The following is a 25036-nucleotide window of genomic DNA, read 5'->3' as shown; positions in this document are numbered from 1 at the left end:
ACTGGGATTTATGAAAATGAGAGATTGCTACTACATCACAAGTTCAATTAGGTATTGGGAAAAGGGTTTAACTGTAGATTGGTATTAGCTACTAGGATTTCTTTTACTTGTAACTGCTTGTTTTGATAATAGTGGGTTCTCAGGAGTGGTAATCTTAAATTCACTCGATGGGGTTTTGCCTCGATGGTTTTTTCCATTTGTAAACAAATCACCTGTGTTAAATTTATTTTTTACTGCATTTAATTTAGTTGGTGATTTGTTTGTGCTACCACGCTTATTGCATGTGATTGAATCTAATTAATTCACTTGATTAATTAATTGATTAATTTACTAAATGGGTTAATACATTCTTAGAGGAAAATAAATTTGAGACACTACTCTTTAGAATCCACTATTATCAAAACAAGCGGTTACAAGTAAAAGGAATCCCAGTACCCAATACCAACCTACAGTTGAACCCTTACTCCAGTACCCAATTGGACTTATGATGTAGCGGCAATCTCTTCTTTCAATGTACAAATCCCAGTACGTGACTAACACACTAACTTGAGGAAGATGTTGGTTGTAAAGTTCTTTAGTTCATCCAACAATGAAGATCAGGAAGTTCCTTGGTCATAAAACCCTTGACGCAAAAACGCAATAGCTTCTAAAGAGAATATGATGAACTAGGGCAAATTGTCTCCAGTCACAATATGTATGCACAATGACTTTTCATCAAGTTGCATTACCTTAGACAACCCTTAAAATAATCCTTATATATGTCTAGGATTATGAGAAAAGAAACCCTACACAAATGCACATGGATATGCATGAAATCAGATTTGGAAATTCTAATTTTGTAATTCTTGATAGATACAACTTTTGTCGAGTTGCTGTCGAGTTATCTGTTAAGCTTTAATGAACAGTACTTCTTCACTTGTTTCTTAGATAGATTTGCATGGCTTCAATACTAAACTTGAACTTTTACTCCTTGAAGTACTAAACCCATCCTAGATCTACCCAATTACAAGTAAAGCGCGTTTTGTCAAGGGATTAGCCAATTTACATAATATATATCTCTCAATAATTGTCTCATGTAATTTTGTACACTAAGACTTTACGAAAAAGACTAGGCTGAAAAAGACATACAACCATTGCCGTGAACGACGTTCTGCAGAATATATGACTCATGCTCCTTTAGGTTTGGAGGACTCTAAACCTCATTAAACTTTTTTAAGGTAAAAAATGTTATTGCATTCGCTATTCACTTCCAAAATATACAAACACTTGGACTCAAATAGTTAGTTTTGATATGAATTTTTTTTTTTGGGTCATGCGAGACTCTTGAGCTATTATTTCATCCTTAAAAATTGAATTGCATATCTCAACTTGTTCTTTATTTCTGCTACATCACGGCCTCCTTAACATTAGTGACATCCCTATTCATTTTGAGTTTCTTCACCATAGGGTAGGTTCTTGTGATTTTCATTTGGAAAAACAAAGTAATTATGGCATTTTAAAATCTAATTTTGGAAAACCCAAATTTGGGAAAAAAAGTAATTAAAAAAAAAAAAAAGAGCTCTTTTTCAAACTTGATGGAGTATGTTGTCGTCAGAGCATTGTTAAATTACTTAAAATGTCATTCAATTTTGACCCAAATTTTTGGGGAATACTTTTACATTTTGTTGAGGTTCAAAATTAGTCACAGACTAAGGCCCAAAGAAATAAAACGTTGGGCTCATTTCACAAAAAAAAAATAAAATAAAATAATGAAGCTAAGAGAAAAATGAGAGAAAAAGGAGGGTTGGGCTCACACAAATGAAGAAAAGAGAAAAGAAAGAAGAAAAGGGCAAGAGGCCCAAAGGATTGAGATCCAAAGACCCATAAAAGAACAAAATTTAAAATATGTAAGGGGAGAGAGAGGACCAAAACAGCCAGGGCCAATAAACCAAAGGGAGCCCAGTAAGAAAAACTGGGCCGGGATCCCAGAAGTCATCAGAGTCCAGGGATCCCTGGGGTGCACGAAGTAAGATTGAGGCAAAGAGGGATTAAGGACAAAGAGCATGTGGGTCTCATACTCCAGACATGCAGTGAGACCAGGAAGTACGAAGCAAAAAAAAAAAAAAAACGCATGAGCCGTGATCACAACCATTTGGAGGAAATGACAAGGAAGAGTACAACTAAAAAAGCTGGAGAGGTGGAAGAAAAGGCCAAACAGCTAAAGATCAGCCAGCGGAGAAGTCTGAAAATAGAAAACCAGCTAAGGGACTTTCGTTTGGTCGCACCAAAAGTAAGAAGCTATGAGAAAAAAAGGAAATGACATAGCCCTGAGCAAACTGGCACGGCACAATCTCTAAAGGGCAAAAGGGAGAAAACACTAGTACCCTGGAGCCTGAGCTGTGCTATAAAAAGAGGAAGGGTTCCATACTAAGGAGGCATTGAGATTCGGATAGAAATTCATTTTGGTTATATCATTCAGGCATTCATGGTCATTTTCTGAAGTCTCATAGAACTATAGAGAGAGCTCTGTAAAATTAAAAAGAAAACAGAGGAACCGCTCCTGGTATCCCAGAGGCAGCCACTATAGCATATGCTCGGATCTAACAAATTCAAACTTTACAAGTCTTGGAAGCTTAAATAGCTATCAAAGTCTATAATTTTTGAACTTAGTTGCACCTTGTATCACGTCTTAGTGAGCATTGTAATAATAACAAAAGAAAATTAATAAAATACACGTCACTAATTCGAGGATCCCTAACCTTTTCTTACATTGTATTTCATTTGTTATGTATTCCTTTGCTGTTAAAATGTCATTCAATATAGATATTTTTGTTTGTTAGTTATTTGTATTGTAGGAAACTTGTTTTGTGCACCACTAGGTTCTTAAACAGCCCCTGAGAACAGCAAAGCATGTGAGAAGAAACCTATCAGAACCCTCCAAATTTGCCCCAAAGTGGGAAGGACCCTACATCATCAGGGAGGCCCATGACAGTGGGTATTACTACCTTACAAAGGAAGATAGGACAATCCTGACAGAGTCCATAAATGGGAAGTGGCTAAAACAGTATTATGCATGAGAAGGGAGAGGTCTCAGTACACTAGAATCCTTTTTGCGAAACTCTCTAACCTGCTAAGTATTTCTTTCTTTTTATATATTATCGCTTAAGTAATTTTGGTCAAGGACTCGTGGTAGAAGGACACTCTATGATCCTTACTATCTTTGTTAGATTTGTTGTATTCCTTGAATGACATTTATGTTTTAAATTCAATGAAATTTCTTTTTATTTCTCAGCTATTAAATCCTAAGTATTACAAAATCCTAACACAGATGAAATCAGGGGAGGATACCTGGGGAAATCTTTTTGATGCATGACCTAAGATCACCCCATAGATAACTACAAACAGTTAAAGTTTCAAATACATGGTCTAGGATGCCAGGCAAATACTAAGGATACCTAGCCTAGTACTTGATAAAAAAAAATAATAATAAAAATAAAAAAACCCTGTCAAGTTCATGAGCTGGGACAAAAATATATACATCGCCCAATGTACTCAGTTCAGTACTTGCACAACCAATAAGAAAAGGGCTGGGTACCTGTCTGGAACCTGCAGCAAAACTTGTGGGAATCACGGACCAGGACTCAGTGCAAAAAAAAAAAAAAAAAAAAGACTAAAGGAAAAGAAGATCCACATGCCATTAAGAAAGATTAGAAGCAATCTGAAAACACAAATACTTAGAAGCAATCCTGAAGCACAAATACATGGAAGCAGTCTCAAGGCACGAATGCAGATTTATGTAAAAAAAAAAAAGAAGCCAGAAGCAATGTCCAAACAAAGAGATAGAAAGCTTACACAACCCCAAATTTTTCATACACATCCAAACCAGCTAAAAAAAAAGAAAAAAAAAAAAAGAAGGCTAAGGCCAGCCAACAAAGAGCCATTTGAGGAAAGAGCAAGGACAACCGAAGAAGAAAGAACCCTTTGTCTTTTGATCTTGAAATCCTGCAAAGTCTTGTGAGCATGAGCTAAAACTTTCTCAGCAGCAGCAATCTCAGCATCAATACTCTTAGAGGTTTGCCTCTGGAATAGTGCGTGGGCTAATGATCACAGGTACTCCAGCAAAAAGGACAGGTTGAATTTGGCTTCTAAGAGGTCCTGCACCACTCCCCTCCATTCCAAGAGCTTTTCCTCAAATAAAGAGTCTAGCGAAGAATCTCTCAAGGAAATCAACACGGCGCACAGCAGCTCCATCAAAATATTCCCCAAAAATACATCTCCTCTGAAACCAATGGTAAAATCCCCATAACTTTTGAACAGCCCTTCCAGCAGTGGCAGGCGTTCCACAGGCCCAGAGAACTGCAAAAAGCTAACATAGGAGGGCCCGAAATGGTGAAAGTGACTAACAGGGAGGCTGTTGAACTCTAGACGATCAAAGCGAGCCAGAAAGGTGGGGAGCCTTGAAGCCGGATCTAAAATAACCACCCCTGGAGCCTCCCCCTCGTTACATCACCACCTGAAGAGGCTGAGGAACCTTCAACTCTCTGGGCAATATGAAGACCTGCAACCTGAGCAGATCCCGCACCCCTCTCAGGAATCACAAGTTTAGGATCTTTAACGCCAGTAGTAATTCCTGCAAAAAAAAGAAAGAAAGGGGGGGGGGGGGAACAGACTTAGTTCCTTGTTTTAAAAAAAGGAGGAAGGAAGAAAAAAAAAAAAAAATAAGAGAGGGTAGAGGAGAAACTAGTATCGGCCTCTTGGGGCTGAGCTTCCTCCTCTTGCTTCTCTGACTTTTTGGAGGACTCTGGGAAAGAGCACATAGCAAGTGGAAGAAAAGGTGAGGAAGCCTTAGCGAAATGACTAAAAGAGGGCAAGGATACGGGGGGCTTCGCTATAATAAAAAAAAAAGGGCAAAAAAAAAAAAATGAGGGAGGAAGCACAGCCAGAACGATCAACACCCACCTTCAAAATCCTCCGATTCTAAAGAAGAAGTAGCACCAGAAGCAAATTTCACAAAGGCTTGGCCTGGAAAGAAAAGGGAAAGAAATAACTCAAAAAAAGGGGGAGAAAGAAAAGAAAAGGAGATGCAAAACAAATATAATTAACGATATTATAAAAGAATAAGGTTCACCTGTTTGCCCAGATGGAGACGTGCCTCCCAAAGTCATTGTACTTAACCCCGTCTGAGGTAGCACAGTCCTAATAGGACTGGCAGTCTGCTCAGATTGGGGACCCTGGGACGCAGGAAGCTCAGGAACCTCAAGATCTTAGGTAGTCTGGACACCCTGCATTGGCTGCCCAGCCTCCCCAACAATGCCACCACTGGGAGTCTCCTCTTCAGTACCTTGAGATCCAGCTGTAACCATTTCCTCTTCCAAAGTCTCACCAACCTCGGGGGGAGAGACCTCCACCTAAGAGAAAAGGAGAGGGGCAACATAAACAACAAAAAGCTTAAGGGCATCACAAGTACACAATGCTAAAAAAAAAATGGATAAAGACAGACAGCAGGAAGGCATGGATAAAAAAAAAAAAAAAACATACCACATCTTCACCAGAAGAAGGACTTTCACCTTTCATAAGATCTAACTTACGCTTGGACTACAGAAAAGACAACCACTCATTAGTTCAAAAAAAAAAAAAAAAAAAACTACAATGTAAAAGAGAAAAGAAGTAAAGAAGCCTTGCCCTTCTCTCTCTCTCTCAACAGGGTCTCCGGGTCTCTGTTGTTTACTACGGGTACCTCCAGAGGATCCTAGAGAACCATGGATTAAAGAACTCACAGGAGCCTGGAGAAAAGAAGACTCTACCTTAGTCTTCACCCGGCCCCTTACGACCAAGGGTTGCTCAACTTCTTTTTCCTCAGCAAGCACCAACTGTTTCTGAGATTTTCCAGTTTTCTTCTTTTTTGTCTTAGGGCCAGTACCCCCCTACACTCTCTTTAACTTCAGCCTCCTTCAACTTTTCCTGCTTAACTATTTTTCCTCTACTCATTCCAGCGGGGGTACCAGTACTTATGGCCTCTACTGCCCCTTTCTTAATTGGTACCCTAGCAAAAGCACCAACAATAAGGTCACACCCCAACCAGGTTTCTAGGAAATCCTGCGTATAAGTCACCCAACCTTTCCTGGAAGCGTGCCATTCTGCGAAACTAGTTTTGCTACTTACAACAGTAGAAACAACACCAGCAGTAGGCAGAGACAAATGCTTGTTGGATGTTGGGTAGAAGAAATGCCAGGATTGGGGACTCTCCCAATCGTGTAAAAACTAGCATAGTCAACAAAGGACTTTTGCACCCTTCTCCAGTAGTCAGCATAACCATTGGAAGCAAAAACTCCTCTCTGAAAGTTGGGCACTACAAACTGAGGACTCCTTCGCGACCAATAAGAGAAGGCCTGAAATCTCATAAAAGGATCCAAGGAAGGAAGAGAGGGTACTATGTCATTAAACACTGGAGGATATCCTGATCGAAACTAAACTGTCGAAGTACTCGATGCGCCGAGTAATGGGTGCACTGTGGGCCACTCGAGGAAAGCACAGGAAGCCAAGAAGGACTAATGCAAGCCAAGTAGGCTAAGCTACCTTCATCACCACAATGTAAATCGAAAGTATTTCCTGTAGAAGTCAGAAAAGAGATAACACAGAATCACAAACAAAACCGGGGCTAAACTCTTGGGGAGAGCGCTAATGCAAATGGCTTACTTGATCAATAATTCAACCAAGTTAAGGCTGCCACCTTTTAGACTCAGCCAACGGAAAATAATAGGGTGGCTGTCAGTTGATTTGCCACAAAGCCCTTTAATCACGTCAAGGGATCCCTGAAACTTCTCTTTCACAAACTTTAAATTCCTACATCTCGCTAAAGTAATTGAAGAACGATCACACAGAAATACCTGGAGAATGGCGCAATGAAGAGAAGAAGTAATTACATAACAAGAATCCCCCTCGACTTCATCTTCATGAAGCTGATCCAATTAAGAATGGACATGGCCCAAAAACATGGGGCTAGAGGATATTGAGTGCCCTGAGCCAACTTAATCGCCAATGGAAAAAGAGTAGACTTGATTCCATACCCAAGGAACTTGTTGAATAGAAACTTGCTAAGCCAGAATGCAAGGAACCCGGCTCGCCTAACGTCCTTATCCTTCTCACGCAAAATATTCATAACCCACCTACCCATCCTGGCCGGTTTCCTACCAGGAGAAGCAGTACGTCCACCAAAGTGAGCAAATAACTTCTCTTCCACCTTGAGATCCTCGTTAGAAAGATTAATATCAAAGGGGTTTTCATCCCCAAGCACCAGAAGGAGAAGATTGTTGACCACATCCTCTAGAGTGATAGTTAGTTCACCAACAGAAAAAGAGAAAGTATGCAGAGCAGGACACCAATGGCACACCAAATGCCTAAGACCTTTGGCATCTCTGAAACCCTCAAGATTCTTGGAAATAACTATTGCCTTCAGGACACTGGTGTGCTCTAAGCGGCCCACAAATTCCTCGTCAGAAAGATCATTATCCACCAGATGGGCACCCTTGGATCTTTTCAGCGACAAAATCGAAAAAGATGGGACCGCCTCTCGAAGTCCTCGCCTGATCTGGAGATCAAAAATCTCCCTAGGATTTGGAACTTGTATACAACCAACAAAGCTTGCTTGACCAGAGAATACCTAGGCATGAGTGGATGAAGGGGTCTCGCTATGGGACACTTGAGGAAAAATAAGCTAGGAGTGTATCAGGGGTTTTGAAGGGGAAAGCAGGGTGCCCAATGACAGACTCACCTTCCGCAGAACTAGAGGAACCTTCACCTTCAAAGGGACTGGGAGTACGCTTCTTTCTTTTCCGAGAAGAAGAAGAAGAAGCCATTGAAACAATGGGTATCTTGAAGGAAGAAAGCGGGTAGTAACAAGACTAATTGAAAAAAAAAAAAAAAAAAAAGGAGAGAGAAAGACTAGGAATAGAAAATTCAGGCAGACAAGAAAAGAAAGGTAATGTGAAAAGGCTAGAATGAAGAAATAAAAGAGTGGTTACAGAAGACAATATGTGGAAAGACGCGCACCAGTTGCCAAGAATTTAATTTAAAGAGGGATGAGTTATCAGCCGTTATTAATGGGAGTTATGGGAAACGTAAAAGTAGGTGGTGGAAGTTCCTTTTTGAAACTCAACTGCCACGTCTCACGTAAAAGGGAGGAGTTACAAGAAAAGAAAGTGAAGGGGCCAGGATACCAAAGACCAAAAATTAAGGATTCGGATCCCTGAAGAAGGAAGAAATAATGCAGAAACTCACGCATGGGCTGCAGGCAACCCATGAGCTCGGGGGGCTAAATGTTGAGGTTCAAAATTGGTCACAGACTAAGGCCCAAAGAAATAAAACGTTGGGCTCATTTCACAAAAAAAATAAATAAATAAATAATGAAGCTAAGAGAAAAATGAGAGAAAAAGGAGGGTTGGGCTCACACAAATGAAGAAAAGAGAACAGAAAGAAGAAAAGGGTAAGAGGCCCAAAGGATTGAGATCCAAAGATCCATAAAAGAACAAAGTTTAAAATATGTAAGGGGAGAGAGAGATCCAAAACGGCCATGGCCAATAAACCAAAGGGAGCCCAGTAAGAAAAATTGGGCCAGGATCCCAAAAGTCATCAGAGTTTGGGGATCCCTGGGGCGCACGAAGTAAGATTGAGGCAAAGAGGGATTAAGGACAAAGAGTATGCGGGTCTCATACTCCAGACATGCAGTGGGACCAGGAAGTACGAAGCAAAAAAAACGCATGAGCCGTGATCACAACCATTTGGAGGAAACGACAAGGAAGAGTACAACTGAAAAAGTTGGAGAGGCGGAAGAAAAAGCCAAACAGCTGAAGATTAGCTAGCGGAGAAGTCTGGAAATAGAAAACCAGCTAAGGGACTTTCGTTTGGTCGCACCAAAAGTAAGAAGCTATGAGGAAAAAAGGAAATGACATAGCCCTGAGCAAACTGGCACGGCACAATCTCTAAAGGGCAAAAGGGAGAAAACACTAGTACCCTGGAGCCCGAGCTCTGCTATAAAAGGAGGAGGGGGTCCATGCTGAGAAGGCATTAAGATTCGGATAGAGATTCATTTTGGTTATATCATTCAGGCATTCATGGTCATTTTCTGGAGTCTCGTAGAACTATAGAGAGAGCTCTGTAAAATTAAAAAGAAAACAGAGGAACCGCTCTCGGTATCTCAGAGACAGCCACTATAGCACATGCTCGGATCCAACAAATTCAAACTTTGTAAGTCTTGGAAGTTTAAATAGCTATCAAAGTCTGTAATTTTTGAACTTAGTTGCACCTTGTATCACGTCTTAGTGAGCATTGTAATAATAACTAAAGAAAATTAATAAAATGCACCTCACTAATTCGAGCATCCCTAACCTTTTCTTACATTGTATTTCATTTGTTGTGTATTCCTTTGCTGTTAAAATGTCATTCAATATAGATATTTTTGTTTGTTAGTTATTTGTATTATAGGAAGCTTGTTTTGTGTACCACTCGGTTCTTAAACAGCCCCTGTTAGCTACGGTAAACCGAGCCCAGTCTATCAAGAATATTTATTTGGCCCAGGATCTTTGGGCCACTGTGTTGAGAAGAAAAAGGCACCCTCACACATTTTATCCTAACTTAATTGATATTCATGTATGGCCTCTGACATTTTATTGACTACTTTAGGGTCAAAATCAAAAATAAAAAATCTTTGGTGAAGCTTTTTTATTTTTATTTTTTTTTTCCTGGTGTTAAAAAAAAATGAACTAGTCATTACTTAATAAATAAATAATAATAAAAAAAGGTTAGGAGGTTGTTACCTCGATGGCATAAAACCTAATAATTTTTGGACTACATCTTTTGAATCTCTTTGTTTTTTTTAATACCAGAAGATACAAAATTTTATTAATGAAGGAAATGGACTACAACAAGTTTACTTATAAATCAAGGACAAAATGTTCTATCTTTGCTCATAACATCTTTAAGAAACTCTAGTTCGTCCTTAATTCTAACTGCTTCTTGACTGATATTCTTGGCATACCTGGCTAGCTAATGGGTTTTTCAATTGCCTTTGCATCGAGTATGTGAGATTGCAACATAGTGAATATAACTTAGGAGAGATCTAACTTCTTATAGAATTTGACTGAAGCTTGCATCATCATATTCGCCATTCTTCAACCCCTAGGTAATTATTATATGGTCATCTTAACAAGTGCATTTAGAATAATTGTTAATAAATTATTTTAGAAAAGTTTTTACATCACTTTCATAGAAAATATAAAAAGTTATCAAAATGATTAAATTGCCTTTTTCTTTTTCCCCAAAAGTTTTTAAAAATAGTTTTTAAATCAATACCTTCAAGATATCCGTTAACATTTTACATGATGACATTGTCTCCCTCCAAGGTGATGTCAACAAAGTCAATTTTAGAGCAAGTTTGATGACCATAAACACTCCCTTTGCTTCTATTTCTTCTACACTTCAACTCTGATTAAATTGAAGAGACATAGATACCATTAGAAGATCGTAGTATTTCATATCACCATGCTAATTCCTATAGCATTTAAGGTTTGAATACAGCTCCATCGATATTAACTTTGTACCTATTTGCCGTAGGTGCAATGGCAGAGCTACGTTGGGCCTGAAGGGGGCCACAATCCTCCCAATTCTTTTTTTTAAAAAAGCCAGTAGATATATACCAGTATAATAGTTATCCATACCATTTTAACTTTTTCAAAGAGTATGTGAACTCCACCCCCCCTCCCCCAAAAAAAAAAAATCCGGTTCAATAAATTTGGCCTATTTGGAAAGCAAGCTCAAACTCATATTTTCACATTTTAAACAACATTACACACATTTTCACCCACATGTATTTCAAAAAACTACAAACAACATTACTCAAACTACTCTATCAAACACCCCTTTATGGATATATTATAGATTCATTTAAACAGGATTACAATCCTATACTAATTTATCACCAAGCTAATTCATTGGACAATCAAACACTGATAATAAGCACTGCAAAAAATTATTTTAACAATTATCTATAATAATAATAATAATAATAATAATAATAATAAATGTTTACCAAAAAAATAAAAATAAAAAATGAGCAAAATCTAGTTTTTGCTCTAACCTCATTTATAAAACTCAATGGCTTACTTTGGAGTTCGACGGGAAGATCTCATTCTTCATCCTCAATAAATTACTCAACTTAACAGTCACAGCAGCACCAGACTCCTACAGATTTTGCATCTGGGCTTTGACTCTTCTCTGTCTCTCTCCTCTCTCTTTGATTTCTTAGTTGGTCTAGTGACTCTGGTCTGCTATTTTTTTTTTCTTTTCTTGCTTTTACTCTTTCATCCCACGGTCCAAGACAATATATATATATATATATATTTTTTTTTAGATTTGGGCTTGCTCCTCTCTTATGCCAATTTAGAGGAATGAACAAGCAAAGGTACTAGAAAGTGCAAATAATTTGCTCCTTTCTTAAGCTTGTGACCACGGATTTGATTCTAGTTTACACTTGAAGGAGAGTGAAAACCAAGAATGCATAATTTCATTTCTTTTAATTTAAAATTACATTAAAACCCTAATACAAACACTCCCTCCCACTGAAAAGGAAAGAGACTAGCTAGGACATGATAAAAAACATGCCCAACAACAAAATAAACACTGAAATCACAAAACCATAAACAAAGTGGCAACAAAGTCTTATTCCCAACACTACCCCCAATCTAGTCCTTTTAATACCCCTCTTTGTGGTGAGGGGAGTTAGTATATTCTTTTCATTATCATCTTTTGTGGCAATGCCAGCAGTGTGCTTCAAAGCATCTAGTGCACCTTGGGCCATGTTCTTCACTTGCTCCCCAGTCTTCTGGATTATCCCACCGGTCTTCTCCTTGCCGGCCGCTTGGGCCGTCTCTCAGGTCTTCTCCTTCGCCGCCTCTGTGGCTTGGGAGGCCTTTTCTTTGGCTGATTGGGCTGCGCTTGAGGTCTTCTCTTTGAAAGCCTCGGCCGTTTCATAAGTCTTGTCCTTGGCTTCTCTGGCCTTTTCCCCTAATGAGCCCATAGCAGAGTTGGTATTATCCTTTGCTTCTTGGGTTTTCTCATAGGTCTTGTCCTTTCCCTCTCTAGCCTTTTCCCCTAATGAGCCCATAGCAGAGTTGGTGTTGTCCTTTGCTTCTTGGGTTTTCTCATAGGCCTTGTCCTTTCCCTCTCTGGCCTTATCCCCTAAATGGCCCATTGTCTGGTTGGTCTTCTCCTGAATACATAAGCAACATCAAGATTGCACATTTAGAGTCAGGAAAAAAAAAAGGGTTTTTCAATGAGACACTAGAACCAAAAAGGCAATAATATGATCCAAAGGTGAAAAAAATAGCAAGTAGAAAAGAGAATCTAGATAAACCAATTTCAAAAAACAGCAAGTAAAAAAGAGAATCTAGCTGAACAAATTTCAAAAATAGTAAGTAGAAAAGAGAATCTAGATGAATTACATATATAATGTGTAGAAGAAAACTATATGAATAATGTTAGTTGTCCAAATATAACTATGATTTTGCATGATGAACGCTCCCAAATTGCACATTAATCCTAACATTTCTTTTTGCCAACCAGTACTTAACATAGAGGAAACTTACAAAACATGCATGATGCAGCATTTTGAGTAAGAAAAAAACTACACGAACACAATCTTTGGGAACCATATATAAGCACAAAATAGGAACAATTCCCCATACCTCAACTCAGCCTTTAGTTTTTTTTTTTTTAGTTTTCCACCGTGTTTTTTTAAAGTTTTCAACTAGAGACTAATCACTGTTTGCGACGGGTGGGTTATAGCGGGGTAAATAATTGGTCAAAGAGTTTTTTTAAAGTATTGGTGCCTGAACTTGAATTAGGGAGCTCCTAAACAAACCTAAAACAGCCATTTTGAGACCGAGTGCCTAACCACTCGGCCAACTCCATTGGGTTACTCAGCCTTTAGTTTCACCAGCTCTGTAGCTCTGATCATGGGATGCCATTTTCTTTTCCGAAAAGTAGTGATTGCTATTTAGCCGAAGTTGATGTTTATTTCTTTTTCTTTTTCTTTTTTTTTTTGATAATTTGATGTTTATTTTTGAGAACTGATAAAAAGTGTTGTATGATTGTTGTATCAGAAAATCTTTCTTGCAATAATGAGAATAGTGCTTTCTAGGATTGTATATTTATTAGTATGTCATGTACCATACTTGATAGACACGTGTCCTATCCCTTGCAATGACAGGAACAGTGTGCCTTAATTAGGATGTATAGTATATGTATCATGTACCGTACTTCATAAACACGTGTCCGAACTTGGACACGTGTTGAGACACACGCCTTGATACGTCGGTTTTGTAAGTTTTTAAAAGTATTGGATTTGTGATTTAAAAAAAAAATGCAAAAATCTAAAATTGATCATATAATTTTCAGACTTTTTTTTTTTTATTTCAGTTGTCTAATTTTTAATTTTGTTATTTCAGTTTTTTATCTTTTAATTTTTGTCAATGTTTATTTCGTTAGAGTTCAGTTAGTTGCTACCGTTAAATGTGCTAAAACGATGTCGTTTTGTTTTGTTTTTTATTTTTATTTTTTAAGAATTAAAAGAAAAATCTATAAAGAAAAAGAAAAAGAAAAAATCATTTTAGGGGAACGACGCCCCTTACCCTGAAATTAAAACAACACATTGTCAACAAGGAGAGTAGCCCTTTTCCCACAATACACGAACTGACCAGTGTACATGCCCTCGACAACCACGAACAGCTCGTTCTGCTCTTGTAATGGAAGGGGTGGCAGAAAGTGATCCGGGTGAGCGGTGCACCGCGACCCGGGTCGTGAATAATCTCAGTGACCACGCCCTTCAAGTACCCATTGCACTCACCAAAGTTGAGACTACGGTGGTGGGTGTGGGACTTGAACACAGACCCAGCCCCCTTACATGAAAATCAAAATGAAAATGCACAGATCTTTGAGAAGTTGCAAGTTTTCTCAAAGATGATGAAAGTTGGTCACTGTTTGCAAAATTTGCTTTTGGCAACCAAATCCCTAGTTCATATCCAGATCTAGAACCTATGGTAGAAAAATTGTGCGTAGTTGTGACGCTGTGCCTTCAAAAGTAAGAACACTAGGGTCTCTCTTGCGATTTAAGCTACAAGTTGCAGATTGGAAGACTGTACATTGGAAACTTGCGACTTCTCAAAAGATCTGTGCATTTTCATTCCGTTAAATGTTTTTTTTTTTTTTGCAAATTTTTTTTTATTTCCTTTTAATTTTGAAATTTAAAAAAAAAAGTCAAAACGGGTCGTTTTAGCACCTCTAGCGGCAGCAGCTAATTGAGCTTTAGCGAAACACCACGTTGACAAAAATTAAAAATTAAAAAATTAAAATGATAAAACTGAAAATTAAAGAACTAAAATGAAAAATTCTAAAAGTTAAAAAGACAGTTTTAGATTTTTTTTTAAAAGATGTGTATTGGATTTGTAACTCGGCCTGTGGATTGTTGCCGCGTCGTGCTGCAACTGCAACAGGCTACTGTGGATTGTTGCCGCGTCAATAGGCTACGTTTCGAAATTTGAAGGCATCCACTTCAAAAACGTACGTGGCTTTTGTTCACTACAATGCTTGCATTCAATCCAAGTAAAATATTTATCTCAAAAAAAAAAAAAAAATCCAAGTAACACATTTTGAAGGTTATCTTTGGACATGACTATTATATAATAAACAAAAACAACTATTTTGATACCACTTTTTGCCAAAATTGCCAATAATGGACTGGGCGGTTCTATTAGCCAATCGAAATGAAATATTTCTATATTATAATATATATTTTGACTTACTATTTTAGGATATCAATTAATACTAGTTTTATCATATGTACTTTGCACGTGTGAGGCTCTTTTTTTATTTTGAATTTAATATAACTTTACAATTTGAATTTGTTTATTGTTAGTGAGATTATATAAGAATGAATTTGAAGAAACTAAAATTTAGAATTTGAAAATGAATAAACTGAGTTTTTAGAAAAAAAAAAAAAAAAGTATCAAATATGTGTGAGATATATTTCAATAGAGAGTATGCTAATTTTTAGGAAAAAAATTGCTCTAATATTTTTTTATAATTTTTTTGAATTATAATTGTGGGGTCATAATGCCTAGTGATATACGTCCACCTTCTGTACTGGGCCTAAAGCCCATGCTGAGACCCATAATCACATATGAAGAAGATAATGGTGATTATGGCAACCCAGGAAACCAGGCCGAGGACAACTTTGTCCTCAGTTAACCAAGGCCGAGGTAGAAGTAAAGTGACTTACCGGCAAACACAATCTTCTAAAGTACTCCAAGGGAAAAGATAAGTACAACAAGTAAGCACACTGGAGTATGGCGGTAGAGCAATTCCAGGAAAAACTATTGCCTCCACATTAAATGCCCCACAACTAATACTCTGCTGCATTAATGTGGAAATGATACCTGAGCAGTGACTTTTCAAACTCACAGCTACTACCTAAGAGTTTTAGGAGGAGGTTAATGTGACGAAGACCAACAACAACAAATCTGACATGCACGTGTATGGTGGAGATGAAAGAGGAAAGTAGTATATAAGGAAGAAGGAGCCCTGAGAAAAGAGATCAGGATTTTACTAGAGAAAACACTGTAACAATCTGAGCTAACTTTGTAGCCATTGTTACTGTCACTCAAGAAATAATAAGTTGAAGCTCCTCAGACTAGTGTCGAGGATTGAATTGCTTGCCCAAGTCCACATTTGTTTTACTCGTTCTTTTTTTAAATCATCTTCAACTGTTGTCACACTCTCCAAAGCCCAGTTCTTCTACCCATTTCTCTACAAATTTATTGTATTGGGCTTACTGGGCTTGAATCCACTTATCCCTTTGGAATAGTGTACAAACCTAACCCCTACAATAATTTTAACCCTATTTTATATATTTTTTTAAAAATAAAGATTATCTAATTAGATTGAGAATGTTTTTGACATTTTCTGAAACCATGACTAACTTTATAAATTCTCTTAATATATAGAAATTAAGAATAGTGGTATGTCTACAACACTTTTTCAAGTGGTAAGTTGTTACCCATAATAACAAAAAGTAACAATCTTACCACTTAAATCATCATTTTATTTTCCTCAAAAAAAAAAAAATCATCATTTTATTTAATATTCATATATCAAATAATACACATTTTTAATTATATTGCCAATAATTGTCAAAAACCTTATACATCAAATACCTCCACATGCAAGAAATGTATAGGAGTTTAAGGAGGGGAAGGAGTTCAGAGTTACAAGGTTAGGAACATATTTTCAATATATTTCTAACTGTCTAACAAAAAAATCACCAAGAATTCCATAGTTCAACTGACACTATTATCCTAACATAGATGTACAAGGATTCACATCCTCCTCACCAATTATTAAAAAATATTATCATTTCATAACAATGAGGTTTATAATATCTCATTACATAATAAGGAACCCATTAATTCAAGATAAGTCATAGAGCTTAACTTAATAGGATCAAATTTTAAATATTAAATCAATAAAAAAATGAATTAAAATCAATAGCTCAAATTTCTCACAAAAATAATATCAAATCAAACAGTTAAATTCAAATTCCATATTGTAAGAAGATATACATACATACATACATACATACATAATATATATATATATATAAAATACCCAAGAAAAAAAGGTCATTATTTTGTTCACTTTCCAGCCCAAAGCATCATATCAGCTGGAGTTCAGTTGAACGGATTGAAACAATTATGTTACAAAATTTGATGGACTACAATTTTTGTCTAGTATAAATAATCCACTGACGTCTTAAATTTTATTTATAACAATTTTTATTGCAAATTGCATCCTAGTTAATTCTACTATGAATCATCATTTTATTCACCTTAACTTCAATTCTGATTAATCCTAATATGTTCAACTTATATGTTAAGATTAGTTATCTCAAATTACTTAGTTTCTTGATTATTGGACTATTGAACTGATTCCAACTTGGTTTTTGCATAAATGCATGTGCTTTTGTTTGAAAATTTTGGTTGATTTTGATAGTAAATTTTAATTTGGGGTTGGTCCATTTGGATTAGGGGGACCATTCTGGGTACTTTAATTTGCTACTTTTCTTTTGTGGTACTAATTTTTAATCTCTATAATTGAATTCAATCGACTCTTAGAGCATTCGCATCCGGAATGCTAAATGCCATATGTAAGGTTTATTTAGTTTTTTCCCTCAAAAACCTCCCACATCCGGAATTGCAAATGCTCAAAATTGTAAATTTTTTTACAATCTTGCTATAGTGCCATTCTACATGTAGAATGGCACAGTAGACTATTGGATATGTTTTTTAATTTGATTTATTCTTTCTCTCTCCTCTATGTTAGACTTCTCAACTCTCTCTCCGTCTTGCTTCTCTTCTCTCTCACTCTGGTCTTTTGGTTTGCTCTCTCCTTTCCTCAAACCCAAAACACATTTTCTCAAATCCAAAATCCCGTGTGGTGGTGGTAGCGGCGGAGGTAGGCGTGGGCATGGGTTGTCATCGATGGTGGTGGCGTGGGGGTCCCTCTTCGTCTCCCTCTTCATCTTCCTCTCTCTTTCTCTGATCTCTCATCCCTTTCTTTCTCCCTCACCTTTTTTTTTCTTTTTTTTTTCCCCTTGAATCAACCCTCTATGGTGGAGATGTGGCGTGGGACTCATGGATTGGTGGCTGGGTTGGTGAGTTTCGTTTTAAGAATATAGAAATTTTCCTTTGGTCAAAAGAAATTTTATTTAAAATGAATCCAAATCATTTAAAGAACTTATAAGATCATCAAGTATAATATGAAGTTCTGACTTCTAACATAGAACTTCGAAACTAAAATTGTAGTCTAAATCATTTTAAGGAACTAAAATTCATCAATTATTAAATTTGAAGTCAAGAATTTTGCAGTTCAATTGGTTGATACTTTATAGTGTTTTTAATGGAGATATTTAGGATTTAAATCACATTTCCTCATCTTAAAACATTTTTTTAATAATATATAATTTTCATTTAAAAGCTAAATGATTTTTTTTTTTTGAGAAAGAAAAGCTAAATGATTTGATACTTCCAATAATATAAAGCCTCCCATCAAAATTTAAGCTCTCAAGGTTTTGCTTTAAGTAGGATGCTCCAATATGATCTAGAATGACATCAACTCCTACCTTTGAACATGTAGTTAGTTGTTCTTTTTTTATCACATAATTAATAATTATTGCAAAAAAGAATAATAAAAGACATCAATTTCTATAAACATTGAGGAAAACTGAGGTTTTAATATATAAGAAAATACATTTTCCATCTATTTCTTCCTTCACCCTTTTAACAAAGTCTCCTTTGTCTTGTAATTGATGCACACATTAGCCCCAAGATCCTTGCAAGTGCGGGTTAAAATAGCCATCCCGTGGGCTTCTCCCAGCAGGTCACAAGGACAAGGAGGGACGCGGATGGAGTGGGCAAAGACAACTTCTCCAAACTCATTATGGCATAATGCTGCTGTCAAAGAAGAGTGGGGTCAGATTGCAACTTTTATTACCAATCTTAGCCCAACCAGTTTTTACGAGGGGACCAAGAAATAACTGGTTGATATGCATTTAAGGATAGTGGGTCAAGTTGCAAAACTTTCAAACCTAAAGTCTAAGTTGTCAGAACTCAGAAGCAGCCTCCAGTCAGCAAGTCAAAGGCATTTGGCCGCCTTATCTTATGAGTTATGCCTACTATTTTAATCCCTTCTCCACTTCACCCCAAAACCCTCTCAGTTTTTATACTCTCTCGGCCACCATATTATAATAATCTTTCTCTGTATATCTACCCTCCCCAATTTCAAGCTCCACAAATGCGTCAGATAAACTTCATGCCCTCTTTCTTCTCTCATTGTCACCATATCATTATAATCTTCTTTTCCCTTGTACCAAAAAAATCCTTAGGTGCTGTGGACCCATACTTCCAAGCCTGCAGTGTGCCCAAAACCTGTGGTGATGGGCAAGCCATAAGATTCCCATTCTACATCCAAGACAAGCAAAATTCCTCTTGTGGCTACCCTGGATTCAACCTTTCTTGCAACAATAATGGCCATCCAACTATCCTCATATCCAATAACAATTACACCATCAATGAAATTTTCTACCAAAACGAGACGCTTAGAGTCTCAAACTCTGCCTTCTCAAATCCATATTCCAGTTGTATACCATCTATAAACAACATATCTATAAACAACACGTCCCTTCCGGGTAGCCGGTTCGATCTAGCACCAAACCAAACCAATCTATTTTTATTTTATAATTGCAACTCTTCGGTGCATGAGAGTTGGCCTTCAGAGTTTTATCCTAGTTGTTATGGCGAAAACGATACCGTTCTGGCTCTGTCTGGACAGGACCCGAAGCTGCAGATCAGCAACGTATCAGTGGAGTGCAAGTATTCGGTTGTAGCACCGGTTGAAGCTTATGTAGGTGGGATTGGAGAGTCGTTGAGAAATGGGTTTGTGCTAAAATGGAAAGCCAGCAACTGTAGCATTTGCGAGGATAGTGGAGGGAACTGTGGGTTCGATGATATTATGTATCATTTCAAGTGCTTCTGCTCAGATGGGCCTCAAGCTTGGAGCTGTCCTAATACTACTTGTCTTGAGTATCCTCCTGGTCAGTTTTTCTCACCAGAAATTTCTCTTTCTCAGTCTAGTCTTGGCATTATTATGTAGAAGCAGGACACGGTGGACGAAAAATAAAAGAGAGAAAATAAGAGTAAAAGTGAGCATTTGGTTTGCGTCTGGTGCGGACGCGTTTTGCGTTAGACTTCTTTTTCTTTTTTTTCAGCGCCTTGCGCACTCATAAACTGTATAAATAGGCCAATTAACAATATTTTTTAGTATAAACAGTAATTGTAAATTATTTTTTATTATTTTCAACAAAATAAATAGTAGTCAAATAAACTTTAAATATTGTTAGCAGGGGAATAAATTTTTTTGGTAAGGTCTAAGCATTTTCCAACGAGTCTCACAAAAAACTCATTTTTTCTCCAAATTGAAGCGAAAATAGGCATTTTCACAACTTTTGCTGGGGAAAGACAAAACTACCCCAATCCCAACTGTCCTTCTCTCCAACCCCATTCTTTCTGTTCAGTTCTTTTCTAAGACCTTCCTTCCTCAATAAGTTATTAAACTAATAATATAAATTTATATGTATGATATGTAATACAATATATATATATATATTTTATAATATAATTTTTTATATTATTTAACTAGTTATTTCTTAAATATTATTGTAGGGACCGGGTTTGAGCACTTTTACAGGTTGAGAGAGTGGACCCAAGCCCAGTTTGCCCTGCAATGAATTTATAGAGAGTGGGCTCAAGAACTAGGCCCTAGTAAAGAATGCAACTGCCATGCATGGTTGTATGTGGGTTTAACAACCTAAACATGAATTGGGATGCACAATAATGCTCCTCAGACTTGCCTTCCGGAGCTTGGAGTTCTTATTATTTCTTTGAAAATTGATTACAAGGATTGAGAGAATACAAGTTGCTACAGTACTTCTTAATTCATATTTTCTGTCCCCCTTTCAAGAGAGACTCCTTACATTATATACACCTCTCTCAACTGATCCTAACCCTACATTTGTTGATTAGCCAGGCCACCACTTGAGAGCCTGTCCCATCAGCCGCATTCCCATTCCTCTTGTGGGTTGCAGCCCCCAAGACAGCACTGTTCAGGAGTCCTATCCTCATTAATGCGGCCAGGACTTTAGTTGAGGGCATTTAATGTGGAGGTGACAGCTCACCTTAGACTTGCTCCTTCACTGTGCTCCAGTCGCCGACGCATGGCGCTTGCGCTTTCCTCCTCGGATATTGAAGAAGACCCCTCTTTGGTGGAGTGGTGCTCGTGTACTTCTAAGGTCTCGGATGTCTGAGGACGGGGTTGTCCTCGGATATGTTCCTTGGGGGCCGGACGTCGTACTTTTATCCTCGGACCTCACATGCATCCTTGGCATGGGCCTTTGGGCCTGGTTTGAGGTGGGCCGAGGCTGCCTGATTTTCTGGCCCCCATAATAGCCCCTCAAAATCTTGCTGCACGCATCCTCAGGCAGGGAGAAGGATTTTGACATCCTCGGGCCTGCTCCGTGCCCAGTCGAGCCTTATCCCTCGTCAGTACTGGGGTCTATTCATCTGCCCAAGGCGCGTTGCTGACGTTTCGGAGCGCGTAACGTGCCCTTCATTAAATTCAGGCAGCTCTGTGCTCCCCACATTCAACGAGGCGTTACCAATCTAATGGTGGAGGTTCGCCTCGCATTTATGGGTGGAAAAACCCGCATGGTTCTTCGATTTGGGGTATAAATACCCATTCGAACTGCTTTTTCCTGTTTCTTATTTGCAATCAAGAATTCTTGCGCGTCTATCCTGAGTTCAACTAAACTCTCACTTACATCTCCAGTACAAAAAGCCTGTCCGAGGAGCTCCTCCTCTTTCCAGTAAATCGCTCTATCCCTCTCTGAGCTCTCTTCCTCTTTACCCCTTCTTCTCTTTCATTTGTTCTTTCTTAGTTCCTTTAGGTGTCACTTGGGATGGGTAGATTTAAGAAATACGTCTACACTAAGGAGGCGATGGAGAAATTCATCACCGATTATGGAATACCTAGCAATGTAGGCTTAAGGTATTGTGAGGATGGGGAGTGGCTCTTTCAAAGAGAGGAGGGTGAAGTGGTAATTCCCATTATCGCTTTCCTCAAAGGGGGTATGAGAATCCCCATGGGGCCAGTGATGAGGGGCTACCTTACGCACTTCCGGCTAGCCCTCACCCAGTGCGCAATAAATGTTTTCAGGATTTTGGGCTGTGTGGACTCCCTGAACGAGAAGATGGGGCTGAGGTTGACCCACCACGACGTGAACTGGTGTTACAACTTTCAGCTCCTTAAGGGCAAGTCGTATTACCTGAAGACAAGGGATGACAGGGTACGGCTCATCCAGTGCCTCCCTGAGTCTAGCAAGGGGTTGAACGAGGATTTCCTCATCGTGTTCGGAGAGTGGCACGATGGCCTTCACTGCCCAACGACGGAGGGAATACCAGGTGGGGCAGTGAGAATAGGAGGGGGTTCAAGTTCTCTTTTCTTTTTTCTTTTCTTTTTTCTTTTTTTTTTTCTTTTTTTTTTGCTTCGTTTGGTTACTAACGTGAATGTGTTTTCTTCCTGCAGACCCGTACGCCTTTGAGCGCCACTTCCACCTGGTCAACAGGGAGGATTTGCAGAAAGTACTGAGGGCGTCAGTTTTTGTAAATGAGAACGACCATCAAGTTAGAGCCGCCCACAAAATCTTGGGGTACACTCTTGTTCAGAAATCATTCCCGGTTCCGAAGCACGTGATCCGAGTGAACGACCCTCGGCTATAGAAAATTACTGTGACCGAGGACGGGTTTCTGTTCCCCAATGAGCCCTCTGATCCAGAAGTTGTCACCTTGGCCGTCCCCTCTTCCTCCTACAGATTCGCCGAGGCTACAGAGGAGGATCTAGAGCGAGAAGAGGAAGAAGCCGATTTTGGCCCCGCCGAGGAAGAGTTTGACATTTTCAATCAGGTCGATCAGTCCGAGGATCCTCCCGGAGACTTGGGTGACCCTTGTCTGACCGAAGCGGACTTTCTAACTTCAGAAACCTCTCCTTCGCCAATGATGGGTTATAAGAGGAAACCCCCTACCAGCCTGTTGGATCTAATTGAAGGCCAACCGGGGAAGTCCCAACAAAAGCTTCCCCCTCCTCCTCCCAAGACTCAGTCTGTTCAGACTAGGTCGACTTCTGCCCAGTAGAAGCTTCCCCCTCCTCCTCCTCCTCCTCCTCCTCAAACGAGCTTGCCTTCTGGGTCCGTGCTCGCTGACCCCAAGAAGAAGAAGGACAAGGGCAAAAAGCTTATGAAGGATAAGCCAATGTCATCGCAGGATGAGGACAACACTCTGTGGCCTTCCAAACAGATAAGGATAGGTGGTAAAAGCCAGGATAGGCAGGTCGTCACCACCCCGTCCGAGGCTCAGGCCTGGCTAAGGTATTCCTGAATTCTCGAGTCTTTGGCTTCCATCTCTCCTTTTACCTGTCCTACCACCAATTTCAAGTCCGAGAACATCTCAACTGACTTTCCTCCAATCTTCTGTACCATGACCATTCCTTGCAATAATGCCTCGTACTCGGCCTCGTTGTTTGTGGCTGAGAATCCGAGCCTCAGGGACTTCTCTATGACATGATCTTCAGGGGATACTAAGACTAGTCCTACTCCTGACCCTCTTTGGTTTGCTGCGCCATCAGCATATACTTTCCAGCATGGTGACCTCGGGACAGAGACCGTTCCAACTGGCTTCTCATCAGCGATCCTTCCCTCGGTCCCCACTTCTATAGTAGGCTCAGCGAACTCCGCCATCAAGTCTGCCAGAACCTGACCCTTTATGGCAGTCCGAGGCATGTATTTAACGTCGAAAGCCCCTAGGATGGTATTCCACTTTGTAATTCTTCTCGTGTAGTCGGCGACTCGAAGTACGGACTTCAAGGGTAGTTGGGTTAAAACGACCACCGTGTGAGCCTGGAAGTAATGGGGTAGCTTTCGCGTGGCGTGGACCACGGCGAGTATGGCTTTCTCCAAGGGTAAGTACTTAACCTCGGATTCGTGCAATGACTTGCTAATGTAGTAGACTGGTTTTTGGACGCCACTGTCATCTCGTATCAGTACCAGGCTCACAGCGTGGTGCGCCACAGCAATGTATGCGTATAGGACCTCGTCGGCCTCCGGATTAGATATGATGGGTGGCCGGGCCAGGTAATCTTTGAGTTGTTGGAAGGCCATGGCACATTCTTCGGACTACTCAAATCCCTTCCACTTGTTGATCAGGAGATAGAACGGTCTACATCGGTCGGCTGACCTGGAAATGAATCGATTCAGAGTCGCGATCATCCCAGCAAGCCTCTGGATCTCTTTGGGTTTTCGCGGAGGCCTTAGGTTTTGGATAGCTCTGATTTGGTCGGGGTCAACCTCGATCCCCCGGTGGGTGATGATGTAGCCTAGGAACTTGCTAGATCCCACGCCAAACGAGCACTTGGAAGCATTTAGTCGCAGCCTGTGCTTTCTGAGGACGTCGAATATACAACCGAGGTCCCCCAGATGCTCGGACACCAATTTGCTCTTCACCACCATATCGTCAACATAGATCTCAATGTTTTTGCCCAATAGCGGCTCGAACATTCTCGTCATCATCCTCTGATAAGTAGATCCAGCGTTCTTCAGGCCGAATGGCATTACCTTGTAGTGGTAGTTCCCGATAGGTGTCATGAAGGCCGTCTTCTCCTAATCCTCCAAGGCTAATGGGATCTGATGATAGCCCTGAAAGGCGTCTAGGAAGCTCATTCGAGGATGGCATGTGGTCGCATCCACCAGCTGGTCTATTCATGGCATTAGGAAGGGGTCCTTTGGGCATGCTTTATTCAGGTCCGTGAAGTCCATGAAAACCCTCCATTTTCCACTTTTCTTCTTAACCACCACAGTGTTGGCTAACCACTTGAGGTAGAATACTTTTTTAATAGCCCCCGCGCGCTTAAACTTACTGACTTCTTCCTTAATTGCCTCGGCGTGCTCCTTTGACGGGCGTCGGGGTGGCTGCTTCTTGGGGGTCACCGAAGGGTTGACGTTAAGGTGGTGACAGATAAAGGATGGGTCAATCCCTAGGGCATCGTAGGGATCCCATGCGAACACGTCAAGGTTCCTCTTGAGGAACTCAAGCAATTCCTCCTTCTCTTGGGGAGGCAGTTGGGTTCCGACCTGAAAGAACCTTTCCTGGTCGTTGTCGATGACCACTTTTTCTAGGCCTTCAAGCCTTGCTTCCTCGGCGGCTGTGTCAGCTGGTGCCACCGAGGTGGTTAACTGCTATAAGTTTTCAGCCACGGTGGCCGAGGGTTCCGTATCTTACGGACGTGAGGTGGCTGCAACCATACACTGCCTTGCCGTTGACTGGTACCTTCAGATCTCGAGGATTCGGCC

At 39.6% G+C, this 25036-nt stretch overlaps 1 protein-coding gene and 1 non-coding gene across 2 annotated transcripts; one reads left to right on the top strand and one right to left on the bottom strand.

The window, feature by feature from the left end:
- Positions 1 to 11597: 11597 nt before the first annotated feature.
- LOC112031601 (late embryogenesis abundant protein D-7) lies at positions 11598 to 15676 on the bottom strand. Its single transcript, XM_024064289.2, is given in 2 exon segments — positions 11598 to 12241; positions 15635 to 15676. Coding segments are annotated over 2 exon segments (672 nt in total). The 3' UTR covers positions 11598 to 11611.
- A 3021-nt stretch (positions 15677 to 18697) lies between these two features.
- Positions 18698 to 20579, top strand: LOC112031618 (uncharacterized). The gene is made up of 2 exons (XR_010624303.1): positions 18698 to 19675; positions 20304 to 20579. It is a non-coding gene; the product is annotated as an uncharacterized LOC112031618 (transcript).
- Positions 20580 to 25036: the final 4457 nt, after the last annotated feature.

The sequence above is a fragment of the Quercus suber genome, unplaced genomic scaffold (assembly GCF_002906115.3).
Source record: "Quercus suber isolate HL8 unplaced genomic scaffold, Cork oak 2.0 scaffold_428, whole genome shotgun sequence".
In the NCBI taxonomy this organism is placed as follows: Eukaryota; Viridiplantae; Streptophyta; class Magnoliopsida; order Fagales; family Fagaceae; genus Quercus; species Quercus suber.
Note: the sequence above shows the minus strand (reverse complement) of the source record. Positions and strands in the feature narration are given on the sequence as shown.